General features: G+C 39.9%; 1 protein-coding gene across 1 annotated transcript; it reads left to right on the forward strand.

Moving 5' to 3' along the window:
- Window positions 1–1,562: 1,562 nt before the first annotated feature.
- zbtb47b (zinc finger and BTB domain containing 47b) lies at window positions 1,563–12,513 on the forward strand. Its single transcript, XM_062985687.1, has 6 exons — window positions 1,563–1,657; window positions 4,757–5,685; window positions 7,127–7,274; window positions 8,793–8,908; window positions 11,253–11,397; window positions 11,875–12,513. Exons 2-6 carry the CDS (start codon window positions 4,975–4,977, stop codon window positions 12,183–12,185), a joined length of 1,431 nt encoding a protein of 476 aa, XP_062841757.1. The 5' UTR covers window positions 1,563–1,657; window positions 4,757–4,974; the 3' UTR covers window positions 12,186–12,513.
- Window positions 12,514–14,845: the final 2,332 nt, after the last annotated feature.

The raw sequence follows: 14,845 nt of genomic DNA on the forward strand, positions 1-14,845 counted from the left end.
ATAAATTGGTGGTGTTGGGGCAATGTGTCCTAAACAAATATTTTTGCAAATAAGGAGGCCAGTAAATGTAAATGATACTAAAAAACAAATCTGCTGGTGCATCTGATACACGGATACACCGATTGCCATGTTGGTGTCGTTACGATGCTGAGAATGATCCAACAACCAGGTTCTGCAGTGTAATGTGTGCATAGACAAATAGGCTACATGCAGTAGTACACCTACAAAGGGCTTCCACGTGATAGGTGTGGCTTATAAAAGGGTGGATGTATATATAAGGTAGGTGATGCTGAGTGTAAACCCATAGTGAGTCTTCTTTGGAGGAGTCCTAACCAGGAGTAGAGGAATAGATATGTCCAACAAGCTACAGGAGAGACAACAGAACATCTTTGAGAAGCTCTTAGGTTGTGTAAGGAACATGAGAAAGTGTGTAGAGCTGCTGATGGAGGTTTTATATTAGTGTGGGGTTTTACTGTACAGTATTAAGCTTTTTCTACTGAAGATCTTTTATTAAACACCCAAATCAGGGGTGTGGAGGAAGGAAGGAACAGTATTTTGTCATAACTATGCGCTGCAAGGGTTTTTCCAATCAAGTTCGTCTTCAAAAAGTTAATTTAAATAAAGTCAGATAAAGACAGAATCTTCATTTCTGTAAGATGGTGTTTCTGAAGCTGACCTTGTGTCTGGATTGTTTTCTACAGTCCGGATCTCTTTAAAACTCATAAGCCAAAAAACCCATCTGATCCCTGAGCTCCAATCACCAGCTCCCCCTGCACAACAGGCCATGGTAGCGTCCCGCCTGGGTTGCCAGATAGTGTCAGTTAATAAACACAAATGATTTTTTTTACAACCGTTTTTAGTTTGATTCTTATTTTTAAGCTTTTGTTTCAGGGCGCAGATTGTAATATGATAGGATGAATCATTTAATTTAATTTGATTTAATTTGAGTATGTGGAGCAAATGTAAGAAGTGAAGAGCTTCAGGAATTACAGTTTTCTGTAATGTTATTTTCTTATACATTATTAATATTATTAGTAATAAAACCAATTTTTATACAGAATTTCTGTGGGGATTTTCTATTAATTTGATTGTGTTTGCTGTCATTAAATTCCAGTTTATTATTATTGTACCTTGTGAATTGAATCGTACTTCTTTAACATGTTTTTTGTTATCAGAAAAAAAAAAAAAAAAAAAAAAATTATATATGTATATATATATATAATGAATTTACTTTATTTACTGTATAATTATACTAATACATATATTATATCATATATATTAGCTTAAAACAGTTAAGTATTATGTATTTTGCTTTGAAATAATCTAATTGCTGTTATTAATACTTAAATATAATACTCAGATACGCAGATTTATTTATTATATTTATGAAATACATATTTTTTAAATGTTAGTTATACCGTTTATTAGAAGGAGGCGTTTAATGGAAAACAGTAGTAACAATCTGGCAACCCGGAGCGGGTCGGATAGAAAGCAGGAGAAATGTGGAAAATCCTGAGCTGCTGCTGATGGAGCTCTGAGGGCCTGAAACCCCCCGACAGGAGAGCTGCTGGATCAGGATGGTATTGTAGATAAACCGGGTCTGTTTATACATGTGTGTCCATGTCATGTGTGGATGTGTGCTGGGTTGAACAGAGAGGTGAGTGTCGCTGCAGTTTGTGCACTTCAGCTCTGGGTTTGATGATTCCTCTGTACATTTCTGCTGCTGTAAACAAAGTTTCACTTGCAAGAAACAGTGCAGAAGAGCTGCAGGGATTTACTGCTCCATATACTGCACATACAGAGTAAAATTCAGCTTCAGGTCGTGACTGGAGCAGTCTTACTTCTAATGCACATACAAGACAATGTGAAAGTCTGTGAGGATTGTTTGTGGGTGTAAATAAATTAAATATAGTTTAGTTTGCAGGATTGTGTTGAGTGATCAAGTGCACACCAATGCACACCAGTCTGAACATGATGGTCCTGAATAAGACTTGTTGTGTTTTCCTGTCTGCTTTAACGGGAAAAGTTTTAGTCCAGGGAGTGTGATGGTCTAGTAAACATAAATGTACATATTTTATTTATTAAACTTAAAAAAAAAAAAAAAAACTAGATTTTCTTTCTAATAAATTGTGTATTTAATGCATGATTATTTCTAAGGGTATTATTGATAATTAGTCTTTTTTTAATAAACTTTGCTGTTATATTGCTAAAAATAGAACAAAAACACTAATGAGCTTGGACATTTGGGCCTGATTCACATTGAAAGTATTAAGTAAGTCCAAACATGTTGAATGGGTGGAGATCAGAGCATCGGGTACCACAGTTTTTTTCCACAGCAGAGTCATCAATTCATTACTTCATGTCTCTTACTTGAAAACACAAACACACATGTGCTTAAACTAAAAAGGAATTCTTTAAACTGTTGCCAGAATACATTTCTCTAGAAAGGTTACTGTATGTTTTAGGATTAATATTTCTCTTCATGCGGCCCAAACGATCAGAAACAGCTGCAGATTATTATTCCATGGTGATTTTAGGTTTGTTTATAGCTGTTTGAAAATAGAAACCCAGTCTCTGAAGCGCCAGGTGAGAAGTTTATATGTAGATGCTGCTTCCACAGGCAGTCTGTGAGTTTGAAGTCAGTAGTGAGTGCTGCAAATGATCCCTTACTGCCAGCTTTTCTTGCTTTAGACCTGAGCTGTTGTTGCTCCCAGACATTTCCACTTCACATAACAGGATAGCTAATCAAGTGACGTGTTGTAAAAGTGGCCACTGTAGGATGTAATAACTTTATTATAATACAATATTGTAATGAGAGGAGGAGATGAAGTTTTTAGATGAGGTTTCTGGGTTGATCTGGGATCTCTTCTCATCACAAGTGCAGTTGTGCATTAATCCTGCCTCCAGCTCACATCTGGGCACTTGGGTTATTATCTGGGTCGAGTCGTGGCGGCGGTGCCACATTCTTTCTGACTTTTAGTTGGTTGCTTTTTTAAATCTTGGTGGTAAAGTGGAATTTGCTTTCTTGCTGAGCTTCAGCTTCTCTAACAGCCGTTGGATGAAACCTGAATCTCGGGTGTTTGACTACACTGTTGCCGCTCAGTGTTTGCCGGCATCTGTAATCAGTTTTATGTGCCCGGAAGGTGCAGATCCACGGGCTCGTCTTTTGGCCAGAAGTCATGACTCAGCTTCTGTTAGCCGAGGACACAATAACCTCGCACACACACTTGTGTATGAATGAAGGTCAGTGATTATACAGCAGCTGTGAGGAGTCCTTGAGAGCTCAGACCGACCTGCGCTCAGGTGGGAGAGACGTGCAGGAATGACTGTACAGTACAGTTAAAGTCAGAAGTTTTAAAGCAGTTATGAGAAAAAAATCTGAGGACTCTACCAGCTCGGTGTGAACTGTGTGTGTGCGTGCGTGTGTGTGTGCGTGTGTCTTACTGGACTCTTAGAAGGGATTCAGTCTTACACTATTAGTTGTCTGACTTGCTGAGGTGAAGGTGCTGAAGGACACGTAAATTAGGGAAGCAAATACAAACAATGTCTGTGTGTGTGTGTGTGTGTGTGTGTGTGGTTGTGGTTGTGTGTGTGTTTAGTTAGGATAGAAATGTACAGCTTCAGACACTTGTCTCATTATTTTTTTGGACATTAAACAAAAGCTTGCTGAACTAGTTCATATTTAACAAAGAATTTTAAGAGTTTTAAATGACCAGTTCTGAAATAGTTTACTGGTTTTATATTCTTTATAAAAGGTTAATCAGTAAATAAACAATATTAAGCTGGTTCATACACACAGCACAAAGCAGCTGAAATCTCTTTATTCTTAACCAGAGCTGCTCTTCTCTTCTCGGTCACGTTTACAGGAGGCAGAGCGACTATTAGTGCTAATGCAAAGTGGAGCCAAATTTTACTTTTTGCAAATCGTGAAACCAGGTGACCGGCTGTAAGCTTGAGATCAGAAATGACCAAAAATCTATAATCAAACTGCAATTTGAGCCAGATGTGGGGTCAAATTGTTGCCGTGTGAATGTAGGAGTGAATATGTCTTTGTATTATTATTATTGTCGACAGCTGGGCAGTATAAATAATGAATAATAATTATTGTGATCAATATTTTAGCACTGACAGTAAAAAATACAGTACAGTTGATTTTATACAAGCCAAACATGTTGAACTTTTAGCTCTCGGTGCCCTTTACAGCACTGAAATGTTTTTTTTCTTGTGGGCCATGGGAGCGGAGTCGTTCACATGAGCAAAAGTCACTCGACAAGGGGAGATCTCATTCCCTCTTTCTGTTCAACTGGTTGGCATTCCTCTGTTGGCATGGAGTTACATGGTTTTGGCCAAGTACATACCAGTCCGGGGGGAAATGTGCTAGAGGAGACTTGGAATACAAAACCCTTTCTGCGTTGGGTTTAAAAAAAAACCCAGCAGTTTTTGAGGAAAATCAGCGACTGATTTGTATTAAAGCACTACACGCTTGTTTATACACTTGCTCTTATTAATAATACAAGCTGAAATTATGAGGTTGTGTTTTGGTTGGTGGTGTGTATGAGAAGGAATTCACAGAGTGGACAGTAACTACAGCAGGAGAGACGTGAAGCATTAAAAACATCCAAAAATAATAAATCTACCATTGGGGGGTTTCTTGTCTCTGCCTCATTTGTCTATTTGTGATATTGAGACACTTCTTTTACTCATGATTGTTTGCACTGACCTTTCCCTTTCTGTCTTCTGTGTGAAATGGTTTCAGCTCATCGTTGAGAAGACTGGAGACCCCTCAGATGAGTTCTGCATGCTAAAGGATGTTTGGCTTCATGTCACCATTTGTTGGACAGCCTGAAATAGCAGCACCACGTTCCCCCTGACCTGTTAGACAGCAGTGGCACTTCATTGTACCAGGGTGGGCAGCTAGAAGAAGATGTATATACTGAGATTGCTCTAATCGTACAGCCAGGGGACAAAAGAGAGATGGACACAAGGGACGGGGGCGGCGCCTACAACATTCTGATGGCGGACGGTGGAATAGGTAGATTGGCGCACCACGCAAGAGCGGAGAGTTTATGCAAGGTGGAAGGTGGTGCCAGTCCTGAGAAAGAGGCGCCCCAGGAAACCTCGGCCTCTTTCGACAGGGAGCAAATCATCGTAGAAGTGAACCTCAACAACCAGACGCTGAACGTCTCAAAGGGGTCAGAGGGCAAAAGCAGAGGGCACCATGATCAAGAGACTGGCAAAGGTGGCAACGATGAACAAGATGACAAACAGAAAGACAAAGACTTTGAGAATAAGGAGATGGAAAATAGTAGCAGAGATGAGGAGGAGGACGATGATGATGATGATGAAGAAAACAACCTTAGCATTCCAGAGGTGGCTCGAGGCATCGTAGAACGACCCCGGCGTGGCACAAGAGCAAGCTCCAGATCTCTGTGCAAAGACCCGAGCGGTGCCACACTGCCGCAGGAGAAGAAGCAGCAGGACAGTCCGGGGCAGAAGGTGAAGCTGGAGGAGAGGCACTTTGCTTGTAGAAAATGCCCGCGTGTGTTTAACAACCACTGGTACCTGGAGAAACACACCAACGTCACCCACAGCCGCATGCAGATCTGCAACCAGTGCGGCAAGCGCTTCATACTGGAGAGCGAACTGCTGCTGCACCACCAGACCAGCTGTGAGAAGAACATACAGGTACACACACACACACAGTTACAGAAACACACTTATTAATTTACATTTACATTTTCAGCATTTAGCAGATGCTTTTATCCAAAGCGACTTACACAGTGAGCGGAACACAATGAGCAATTGAGGGTTAAGGGCCTTGCTCAGGGACCCAACAGTGGCAACTTGGTGGTGGCGGGGCTTGAACCGGCAACCTTCTGCTTACTAGTCCAGTACCTTAACCACTGAGCTATCACTAGCCCTTATTCAAGCACAGACTCGGTCAACTCAGGTCAACTTTTAACACCACAGTGACCCGAAGCATATAGCCAAAACAACACTGGCTTCTTAAGGCGGCTCAGCCAAAGCCCAGACCTAAACCCCCAATGGAACATCTGTAAACTGCATCCAAACTGATGGAGCTTGAAAGAATTCGGAATCAAACCCACAACACAACAAAGCGTGCAAAGACTCATGGGGTGTGAATACTTTCTAGATTAACAGTCTGTCACCCTCTGCTCTGCTGTGTGGTTGAAGGACACCGTCTCTTACGTCTCCGTGCCTGTGAGATGAAGTTCGGCTGATCTGTATGCGCGTACCGTGCCGGGCTGCGGGGGAACAGCTGGATCCTTCCATTAACGCGATTGTGCCGAGTCATTTCCTCTTCTGACTCAGGTGCTGTAAAAATGCTGAAACTGCAAATACTGACCCGTACATGAGCAACATTAGCAAAAGCACGAGAGCTGCCAGCTCCTTTAGTGCCTTTTAGAAAATGACTTTCTTTGTGTAACAAGTTTTAAATCTTTTAAAGACTTTAGCAGCAGGAGTCTTTTAAAGTGCGTTCGTTATGGGTGTTTGGTATTGATCGTGCTGCGTTACATCGAAAGTGCCCTTCATTACAACCCTAGTCATGGCACCAGGAAGATGCTTTTCTCTACAGCTGAAGAAACACAATTTCTACACCTGCTTTCAGCCAAAAGTGTGTAGACACCTAACTGTACGCTTCCATACGCTTGCTGAATATCCCATTCCAAACACAAGGGCATTCATATGGAATTGCAAACCCTCCTGAACCTATAACAGCAACCTCCACTATTCTGGAAAGGCTTTTCAAAAGGGTCAGAAGTATGTCTGTGGGAATTTATGCTCAACTGAACCAATAGAGCCAATGTGATCTCGGGCACTGATGTCGTCCTAGAAGACCTGGCTTGCAATTAAGCTTTCAATTCATCCCTAATGTGTTTAATGGGGTTGAATTTGATGCTTCTTACCGAAACCGTCAAGCAAGATTATTTTGGACTTTCTTTGTGTGCTGGGGAACAGGAAAACTCTTTGATAGCGGATGATTTACCACCTCTAATTTTATACACCTTTAGTAAGGTGTGGCTAAAACATCTGAACTCAGTAGTTAAGGTTTAGGAGTTGTGTCCACATACTTTTGGCTAGATGGTGTATGCTTGTTTTACAGTGTGTGACGTGTGGAAAGGAGTTTAAGAAGCTCTGGTCGTTGCACGAACACAACAAGGTGGTCCACGGTTATGCCGAGAAGAAGTTCTCGTGTGAGGTGTGTGAGAAGAAGTTCTACACCATGGCGCATGTCAGAAAGCACATGGTGGGTGAGTACGAACAGCACAACCGCACATAATTAACTACTAATGTAAAAAATATATATACTAAACATACATACTAATTCAGTAAGATTGTGAATCAAACACAGTCCAAACTTCAAACAGGGCTTCGAACTTACATCTTCAAATCACGAAGCCAGAATTAAAGTTTCTTGGGAATCACAGCAATAAAGGCTTTCCATTGGAGTTTGGAACATAACTGAGGGAATTCAAATCATTTCAGCTGCAAAAGGTGCTTGGGTGGTGCAGCTGCAAAACATTTTAGCCCACCAACATCCTTTGGCTAGTGATTGGCTAGTCTGAGGGAGGAAGGGCTGTAGGGATTCCTCATTACTGCTGGCTGATAGATGGCACATGCACTTTGAGATGGGAGATACTGGACTCTCTGTGCACGATACAGATCTCCATATGAACCCACCTGGTGCAGGTGAAAATAAGTGGTTGGTAATGCACACGTGTCGAATTGGATATGACTAGATTTGGAGAAAGTTGGGGGATTGTCTATGACTGTCTTATTACACACACGTCTATTACACAAAGTTTTACGTTGTCAGTGTGGAGCTGCAGCTGGAAACTACTGGAACAAATAAAGAACTGAAACCACATCTGTATGATATTACAAATGCAAACTGCTCATACAATAAAGGATGAAAGAAAATCCAGCACTGTTTTAGCTTAAGCCAGGTACGGAAACTTCCTTTCATCTGCTCAGGACTGATCTGTATTAGATTCTCAGGGGGACGAGTGCTGCACTGACCTTGTCTCTGCACCGAACCGCACACACTGCAGACAAACAGTCTGTGTTTAATCTCTCTTAGCATCAGAGAGGAAATCTTTTATCTAGAAGTGCTTCCTTCCTCCATCAGTCTGATCTCTCATCCACCAAGAAACATGAAGCATCTCTGACTGATCTTCGTCCATAATGAGCTGTAAACAAAACTATATAAACAATATTTTCTTAGTGATCCCAGGATTTTGTTTGTTTTTGTGCAGATAAAATGCTTGATTTTGTAGCAGCTTGGCTCAAAATTGGTGGAAATTATTATGATTATTATTGTTTGCATTATTCAGGGTTTAGCAGGGTGGTGGTGCAGTGGCTCATGCTGTTGCATTACAGCAAGAAGGGCCTGGGTTTAATTCCTATCTGGGTGACCAGGGTATTTTATGTGTGGAGTTTGCATGTTCTCACTATGTCTGCATAGGTTTCCTCCCACAGTCCAAAGACTTACATTCAGGCCAACTGAAGCTACGAAAAATTGCCCTAAGTGTGTTTGTGTGCCCTGTGATGGACTGCCTTTTGGACAATGAATTGCACCCACTGCAACCCTGATCAGGATAAAGCTGTGGTAAAACAGACAATAAATGAACGAATGGTTTAGCTGCACTCACACAATGACTGTAAAAGCATTTTAAGTCGACTTAATTGGACAAAACAGTGCTTTCACTGTATGTATGACACAATAGACGTGTATAAGTGAGCAAAGCTGTGTGTGTTCTTACCCTCAGCACATACGAAGGACATGCCATTCACGTGTGAGACGTGTGGGAAGTCGTTTAAGCGCAGTATGTCTCTGAAGGTTCACTCTCTACAGCACTCTGGTGAAAAACCCTTCAGGTGTGAGGTAAGTTACAGACAGTCTATATACGAAGCGCTAGGGCATTTTTCCAGTAGCTGGTGAAAATAATACTTGAAAAATAATTAAATGCCCAGTCTGTGTCTTTGGTTGGGTTGTATGTAAGTATCTGTGTGTGGGGGGTGTTTATTAAAAATATACAGTGTATCACAAAAGTGAGTACACCCCTCACATTTCTGCAAATATTTCATTATATCTTTTCATGGGATAACACTATAGACATGAAACTTGGATATAACTTAGAGTAGTCAGTGTACAGCTTGTATAGCAGTGTAGATTTACTGTCTTCTGAAAATAACTCAACACACAGCCATTAATGTCTAAATAGCTGGCAACATAAGTGAGTACACCCCACAGTGAACATGTCCAAATTGTGCCCAAATGTGTCGTTGTCCCTCCCTGGTGTCATGTGTCAAGGTCCCAGGTGTAAATGGGGAGCAGGGCTGTTAAATTTGGTGTTTTGGGTACAATTCTCTCATACTGGCCACTGGATATTCAACATGGCACCTCATGGCAAAGAACTCTCTGAGGATGTGAGAAATAAAATTGTTGCTCTCCACAAAGATGGCCTGGGCTATAAGAAGATTGCTAACACCCTGAAACTGAGCTACAGCATGGTGGCCAAGGTCATACAGCGGTTTTCCAGGACAGGTTCCACTCGGAACAGGCTTCGCCAGGGTCGACCAAAGAAGTTGAGTCCACGTGTTCGGCGTCATATCCAGAGGTTGGCTTTAAAAAATAGACACATGAGTGCTGCCAGCATTGCTGCAGAGGTTGAAGACGTGGGAGGTCAGCCTGTCAGTGCTCAGACCATACGCCGCACACTGCATCAACTCGGTCTGCATGGTCGTCATCCCAGAAGGAAGCTGACGCACAAGAAAGCCCGCAAACAGTTTGCTGAAGACAAGCAGTCCAAGAACATGGATTACTGGAATGCCCTGTGGTCTGACGAGACCAAGATAAACTTGTTTGGCTCAGATGGTGTCCGGCATGTGTGGCGGCGCCCTGGTGAGAAGTACCAAGACAACTGTATCTTGCCTACAGTCAAGCATGGTGGTGGTAGCATCATGGTCTTGGGCTGCATGAGTGTTGCTGGCACTGGGGAGCTGCGGTTCATTGAGGGAAACATGAATTCCAACATGTACTGTGACATTCTGAAACAGAGCATGATCCCCTACCTTTGAAAACTGGGCCTCATGGCAGTTTTCCAACAGGATAACGACCCCAAACACAACCTCCAAGATGACAACTGCCTTGCTGAGGAAGCTGAAGGTAAAGGTGATGGACTAAACCCAATTGAGCACCTGTGGCGCATCCTCAAGTGGAAGGTGGAGGAGTTCAAGGTGTCTAACATCCACCAGCTCCGTGATGTCATCATGGAGGAGTGGAAGAGGATTCCAGTAGCAACCTGTGCAGCTCTGGTGAATTCCATGCCCAGGAGGGTTAAGGCAGTGCTGGATAATAATGGTGGTCACACAAAATATTGACACTTTGGGCACAATTTGGACATGTTCACTGTGGGGTGTACTCACTTATGTTGCCAGCTATTTAGACATTAATGGCTGTGTGTTAAGTTATTTTCAGAAGACAGTAAATCTACACTGCTATACAAGTTGTACACTGACTACTCTAAGTTATATCCAAGTTTTATGTCTATAGTGTTGTCCCATGAAAAGATATAATGAAATATTTGCAGAAATGTGAGGGGTGTACTCACTTTTGTGATACACTGTATATTATTTATACTTTGAAGGCATTTAGAAGCTTGTCGATACCTGTCATCTGTTTATGTCTTTGCTCATTACTGATGTCACCAGCAAGTACTCTGGTACTCAAGTACCAACAAAGCATTAATGCAAAAAAATTTAATTTATTCAGACTATTTAGTCACTGTTACTGATTTTAAGTAGCTAATGTCAGTCCGGCTAAAAAGATAACAACAATTTAGTATACTTTAAACAATAACAACATATCACATGGTCAGACATGAATACAACATCTTTATCTTCTTCATTTGCGGTATGATATACATACGAGAACTCAAGACTGTTTATGATCAGAAGTGACAGCAGTGTTGAATCCACTGCACATACACAGGAGACAAATCTCACTAGTGTAAACATGGACGCTTGTCTAGGAGCAATTGTAGCCTAGTGGTTAAGGTACTGGGTCTCTGATTTAAGCCCCACCACTACCAGGTTGCCACTGTTGGACCCTTGAGCATAGGCATTAAGGGCATAGACAGTATACTGTACAGTACAGTATACGCTTCGGATAAATGTGTCTGCTAGATGCTAAATGTAAATGTTGTGTCCACCTCTTTCGTTTGCAGAACTGTAGTGAACGGTTTCAGTACAAGTACCAGCTTCGATCTCATATGAGCATCCACATCGGCCACAAGCAGTTTATGTGCCAGTGGTGCGGCAAGGACTTTAACATGAAGCAGTACTTCGACGAGCACATGAAGACCCACACTGGTAGGACCCAGTTTATTTAGCTAATGTAGCTTTTACATAAAAAATTGAGAATGCACATAAACACAGCTACATGTTTAAGCTGTTAGCAGACTACTGTGAGCATTAGGTGAGTCAAGGCCTTATTTAAATATGTTTATTAATAAAATACTCTCCTTTAAAACTGTTTGTTAACGCTTCAGTCGCAACGCGCCCTCTAGTGGTCATGGATCGTCATTTAGCCCTCACTGAGCCAGTCGTTACACTCTGTAATGTTAAATACAATGTAATAGTCTATAAAATAGTCTGTTAATGTTTAGAGAAGACTGTTCTTACTAATTTAGGACCAAGATAAATATTTATTTTGTATAACAGGTGTTTTCTTTCGTTTTTAATGTTACAACTTCTCCACTCCACCTCTGGACATGGAACCATATTGTGTGTTCATTTTTATGCATTGCTTTTACGGCATGTAAATATATATTTTTCTATGTAATTCAGGAGAGAAGCCCTATATTTGTGAGATCTGCGGGAAGAGCTTCACCAGCCGGCCCAACATGAAGCGACACCGGCGTACCCACACGGGCGAGAAGCCGTACCCGTGTGACGTGTGTGGCCAGCGCTTCCGCTTCTCAAACATGCTCAAAGCTCACAAGGAGAAGTGCTTTAGGATAAGCAGTCCTTTAGGAGGTGACACGGGGCTCGTCGTCACCCCCAGACGTGAAGGGTCTCCGCCTCGTTCTCTTCCTGTCCTCCACTCTCTCAGCAGCCTTCCTCCTCCTCCTCTGTTCTCCAACTCCAGTAACGACTGACAGCTCTTGGTAGTAACCTGGATGCTCTATTAGTTCTGTTTACTCCAAAGCAGCCGATCATGGGATTTTATGAACGATGAGTGACTCCAAAGTGATGTAGCAGGTTGTTAACAGTGTGTGACACTGTATAATCCATATAAGCTGTACAAGCAAAGACTTAATCTCATAGAGATATTTTATATTCAACATTACGCCTCGTACTGCTCTAAATAGTTCTCATTTTTGTTTGTTTTATGATACAATAATAATAATACACAGTTTTCTTTTACCCAAATGCAGTCATTCAGCCGACGTGTCTCACCAAAATCCTTTCCATACATGTATGTTACTCAAGCAGTTCGTTATGAATAATGCTATGACGTAGGTGTTTAGTACATTATATACTGTTACACTAATAATCGAGTTACAAGTTGCTGATTAGTGCATTTATTTTATAACACACACAATTACAAAAAACAGACCACAAAAGCTTAAATTCTAAAGTTTTAAGCTTATTAACAATTTAATCCAGTAATAATGAACTTCATATCTAGTCTTTGTGGTTTTAGCACTTTAGTCTTTGTAACAATGAGAAAATGCTTTAAAGGATCACTAATGTCCATCCAGCCTGATGATGCATTATTGTTACACGCCAGCAGCTTCAGCTTATAATAAACTATAATATATTCATTATAATTATAATCTTTCCTGTGAATAATACGTATAAACCCATGTAAAACTATAGTACTTATCTATGACAGGCCTGAACTCTCGGTACTGTTAAGGCCTTACTTCAAATATTAGTCTTACAGGATAATAATTTCTCAAAACTAGATCATGTTAAATATTACAATTTATGTCTACGTCAATTAATTGCTTGCAATGTAACATCATTACATACAGGCTGTACTTGCAGACGTGTTCTGGTGCTTTGTGGTGAACTTGTAAACAGTTTAAATGAGGTTTTCTCACCAGTTTTACTACAGAATTTATGTTTATATTTTAATACCAGAGGGACCAAAGCGGTGTTTTCTCCTGTTCACTGTTGTGGTTGTTCTCTCACACAAGTTATTATTATTATTTATTCATACAACAGAACATAAATTACATAGAAAAATATATTAATTCTAAAGTGGTGGTAAAACAGACAATGAGTTAAGAAATGATCTAAATCTTATAACATGAATTTATAACATGCTTAAATGTACTGGCGTGAGAAATAAACCCTGCATCATTTAAACTACATGTAAAAATAATTCTTTATTAATAAATGTATTATAATATAGTTTTAAACTTTTAGAATTTAAACAGCAGGCTTTATAAATGCTCAGTATCTGTATTCTGTAAACAAGCAGGCATTTAATGTACGAGCAGTTTCTTTGTTTACGTTGCGGATCAGCCAAATGTGAATGCATGTAATGGAGGACACAGCACTTTCGAAAGAGTTTATAGAGTTTAGCTTTTGTACATGTAATTAGGTCTAGAAATCTTATTTTCTTGAAAAAATACCCTAAAGCACCTTACATGTTAATGTTAATGTCATGTGTGTATAGTGCTGTTTCACATGCACTGAAATGACTAAATACTAAAGTATTTCAAATCAAACCCAGAGGTCAAAAAAATTTAATTATATTACATGTCGTGGATTTATTGCTCATCAGTGCAATGATGCTATTAAACATGAATAAATTAAAAAGTCTGAGGTTTAATGTATCTGCTAACATGATACGATGAAGCGACCCGTACAGGAGATTTTAATATTAAACTGATGATGATTAATGTTGTTATTTTGCCCGTATTCAAGTACGTGGTTTATAAGATCATGATGATAAAATGAGATCTGAACATCAGCAATAAAACTGGTGTAAATTTGAACATGTAAATTCCTGATTGTTGCTGTAAACACTAAGCTTTACACTAAGTCAAGCTTTAAGTTTTAAATATGGTAAAAAGTCAAAATCATCAGTTAATCAGTCGTGCCAACAATGTCATGTTTGTGAATTTAAAAGAATTTAAGTGAAACACTTTGTTGTGTACGAAGAACTAAAATGAACTACACTTAGTGAATTAGTTTCTTAAAAAATAAGCTCATTGGTTTATAATCTTATTATATTATAAAATAATTACAGAATAATTAATTACCTTCAAAAAGTTGCACATATTTGACCCGTTTGTTGTAAGTTTGTGTGAATTTGTAAATGAAAATCAGACGTTTTTAAGGAGTTAATAATCTGATGCTAATAAATGCACTTTCTTTTTGTAATTATTTGCTGCTAGTTTTGTTAAAACTACATCTGTGTGGCTTTCTTACATAGTTAAAGATGTATTTGAATTTTTATTTTGATCATTTTTACAAGCTATAGTTTTATTCAAGAACTGTTAGACGCCACTGAAGAGGGTTGTATAGGACAGAGATCATCTTGTTCTGGCTTGGTTTTACATTTTTAATTAGAAGAGTGAAGCGAAGCCTAAATACATTTGCACATTTAAATGATTTTATTGTGAGTGTAAAGTTTAGTGATTGTCACTTTGTTTAAATGTAATACCTTACATTGTACTTACTCTTCCTCAATCTGTATTATATTACCTTTCCAAAGTATATCATGTCTAATTTACTTTAAATGTGAACCCTGTTTCATAGCTAGCGTTGTGATGTGAGAACTTATTATACGATTTTTATG

Source organism: Trichomycterus rosablanca, chromosome 23 (assembly GCF_030014385.1).
Source record: "Trichomycterus rosablanca isolate fTriRos1 chromosome 23, fTriRos1.hap1, whole genome shotgun sequence".
NCBI lineage: Eukaryota > Metazoa > Chordata > Actinopteri > Siluriformes > Trichomycteridae > Trichomycterus > Trichomycterus rosablanca.

What these genes read in the sequence shown, in the direction of transcription:
- zbtb47b (XM_062985687.1), top strand. Translation starts at nt 4,975, where the DNA reads ATGGACACAAGGGACGGGGGCGGCGCCTACAACATTCTGATGGCGGAC. An exon ending in TGTCAGAAAGCACATGGTGG is followed by an intron (nt 7,275 to 8,792) that starts GTGAGTACGAAC and finishes TCTTACCCTCAG; the next exon opens with CACATACGAAGGACATGCCA. An exon ending in GCACATGAAGACCCACACTG is followed by an intron (nt 11,398 to 11,874) that starts GTAGGACCCAGT and finishes TATGTAATTCAG; the next exon opens with GAGAGAAGCCCTATATTTGT.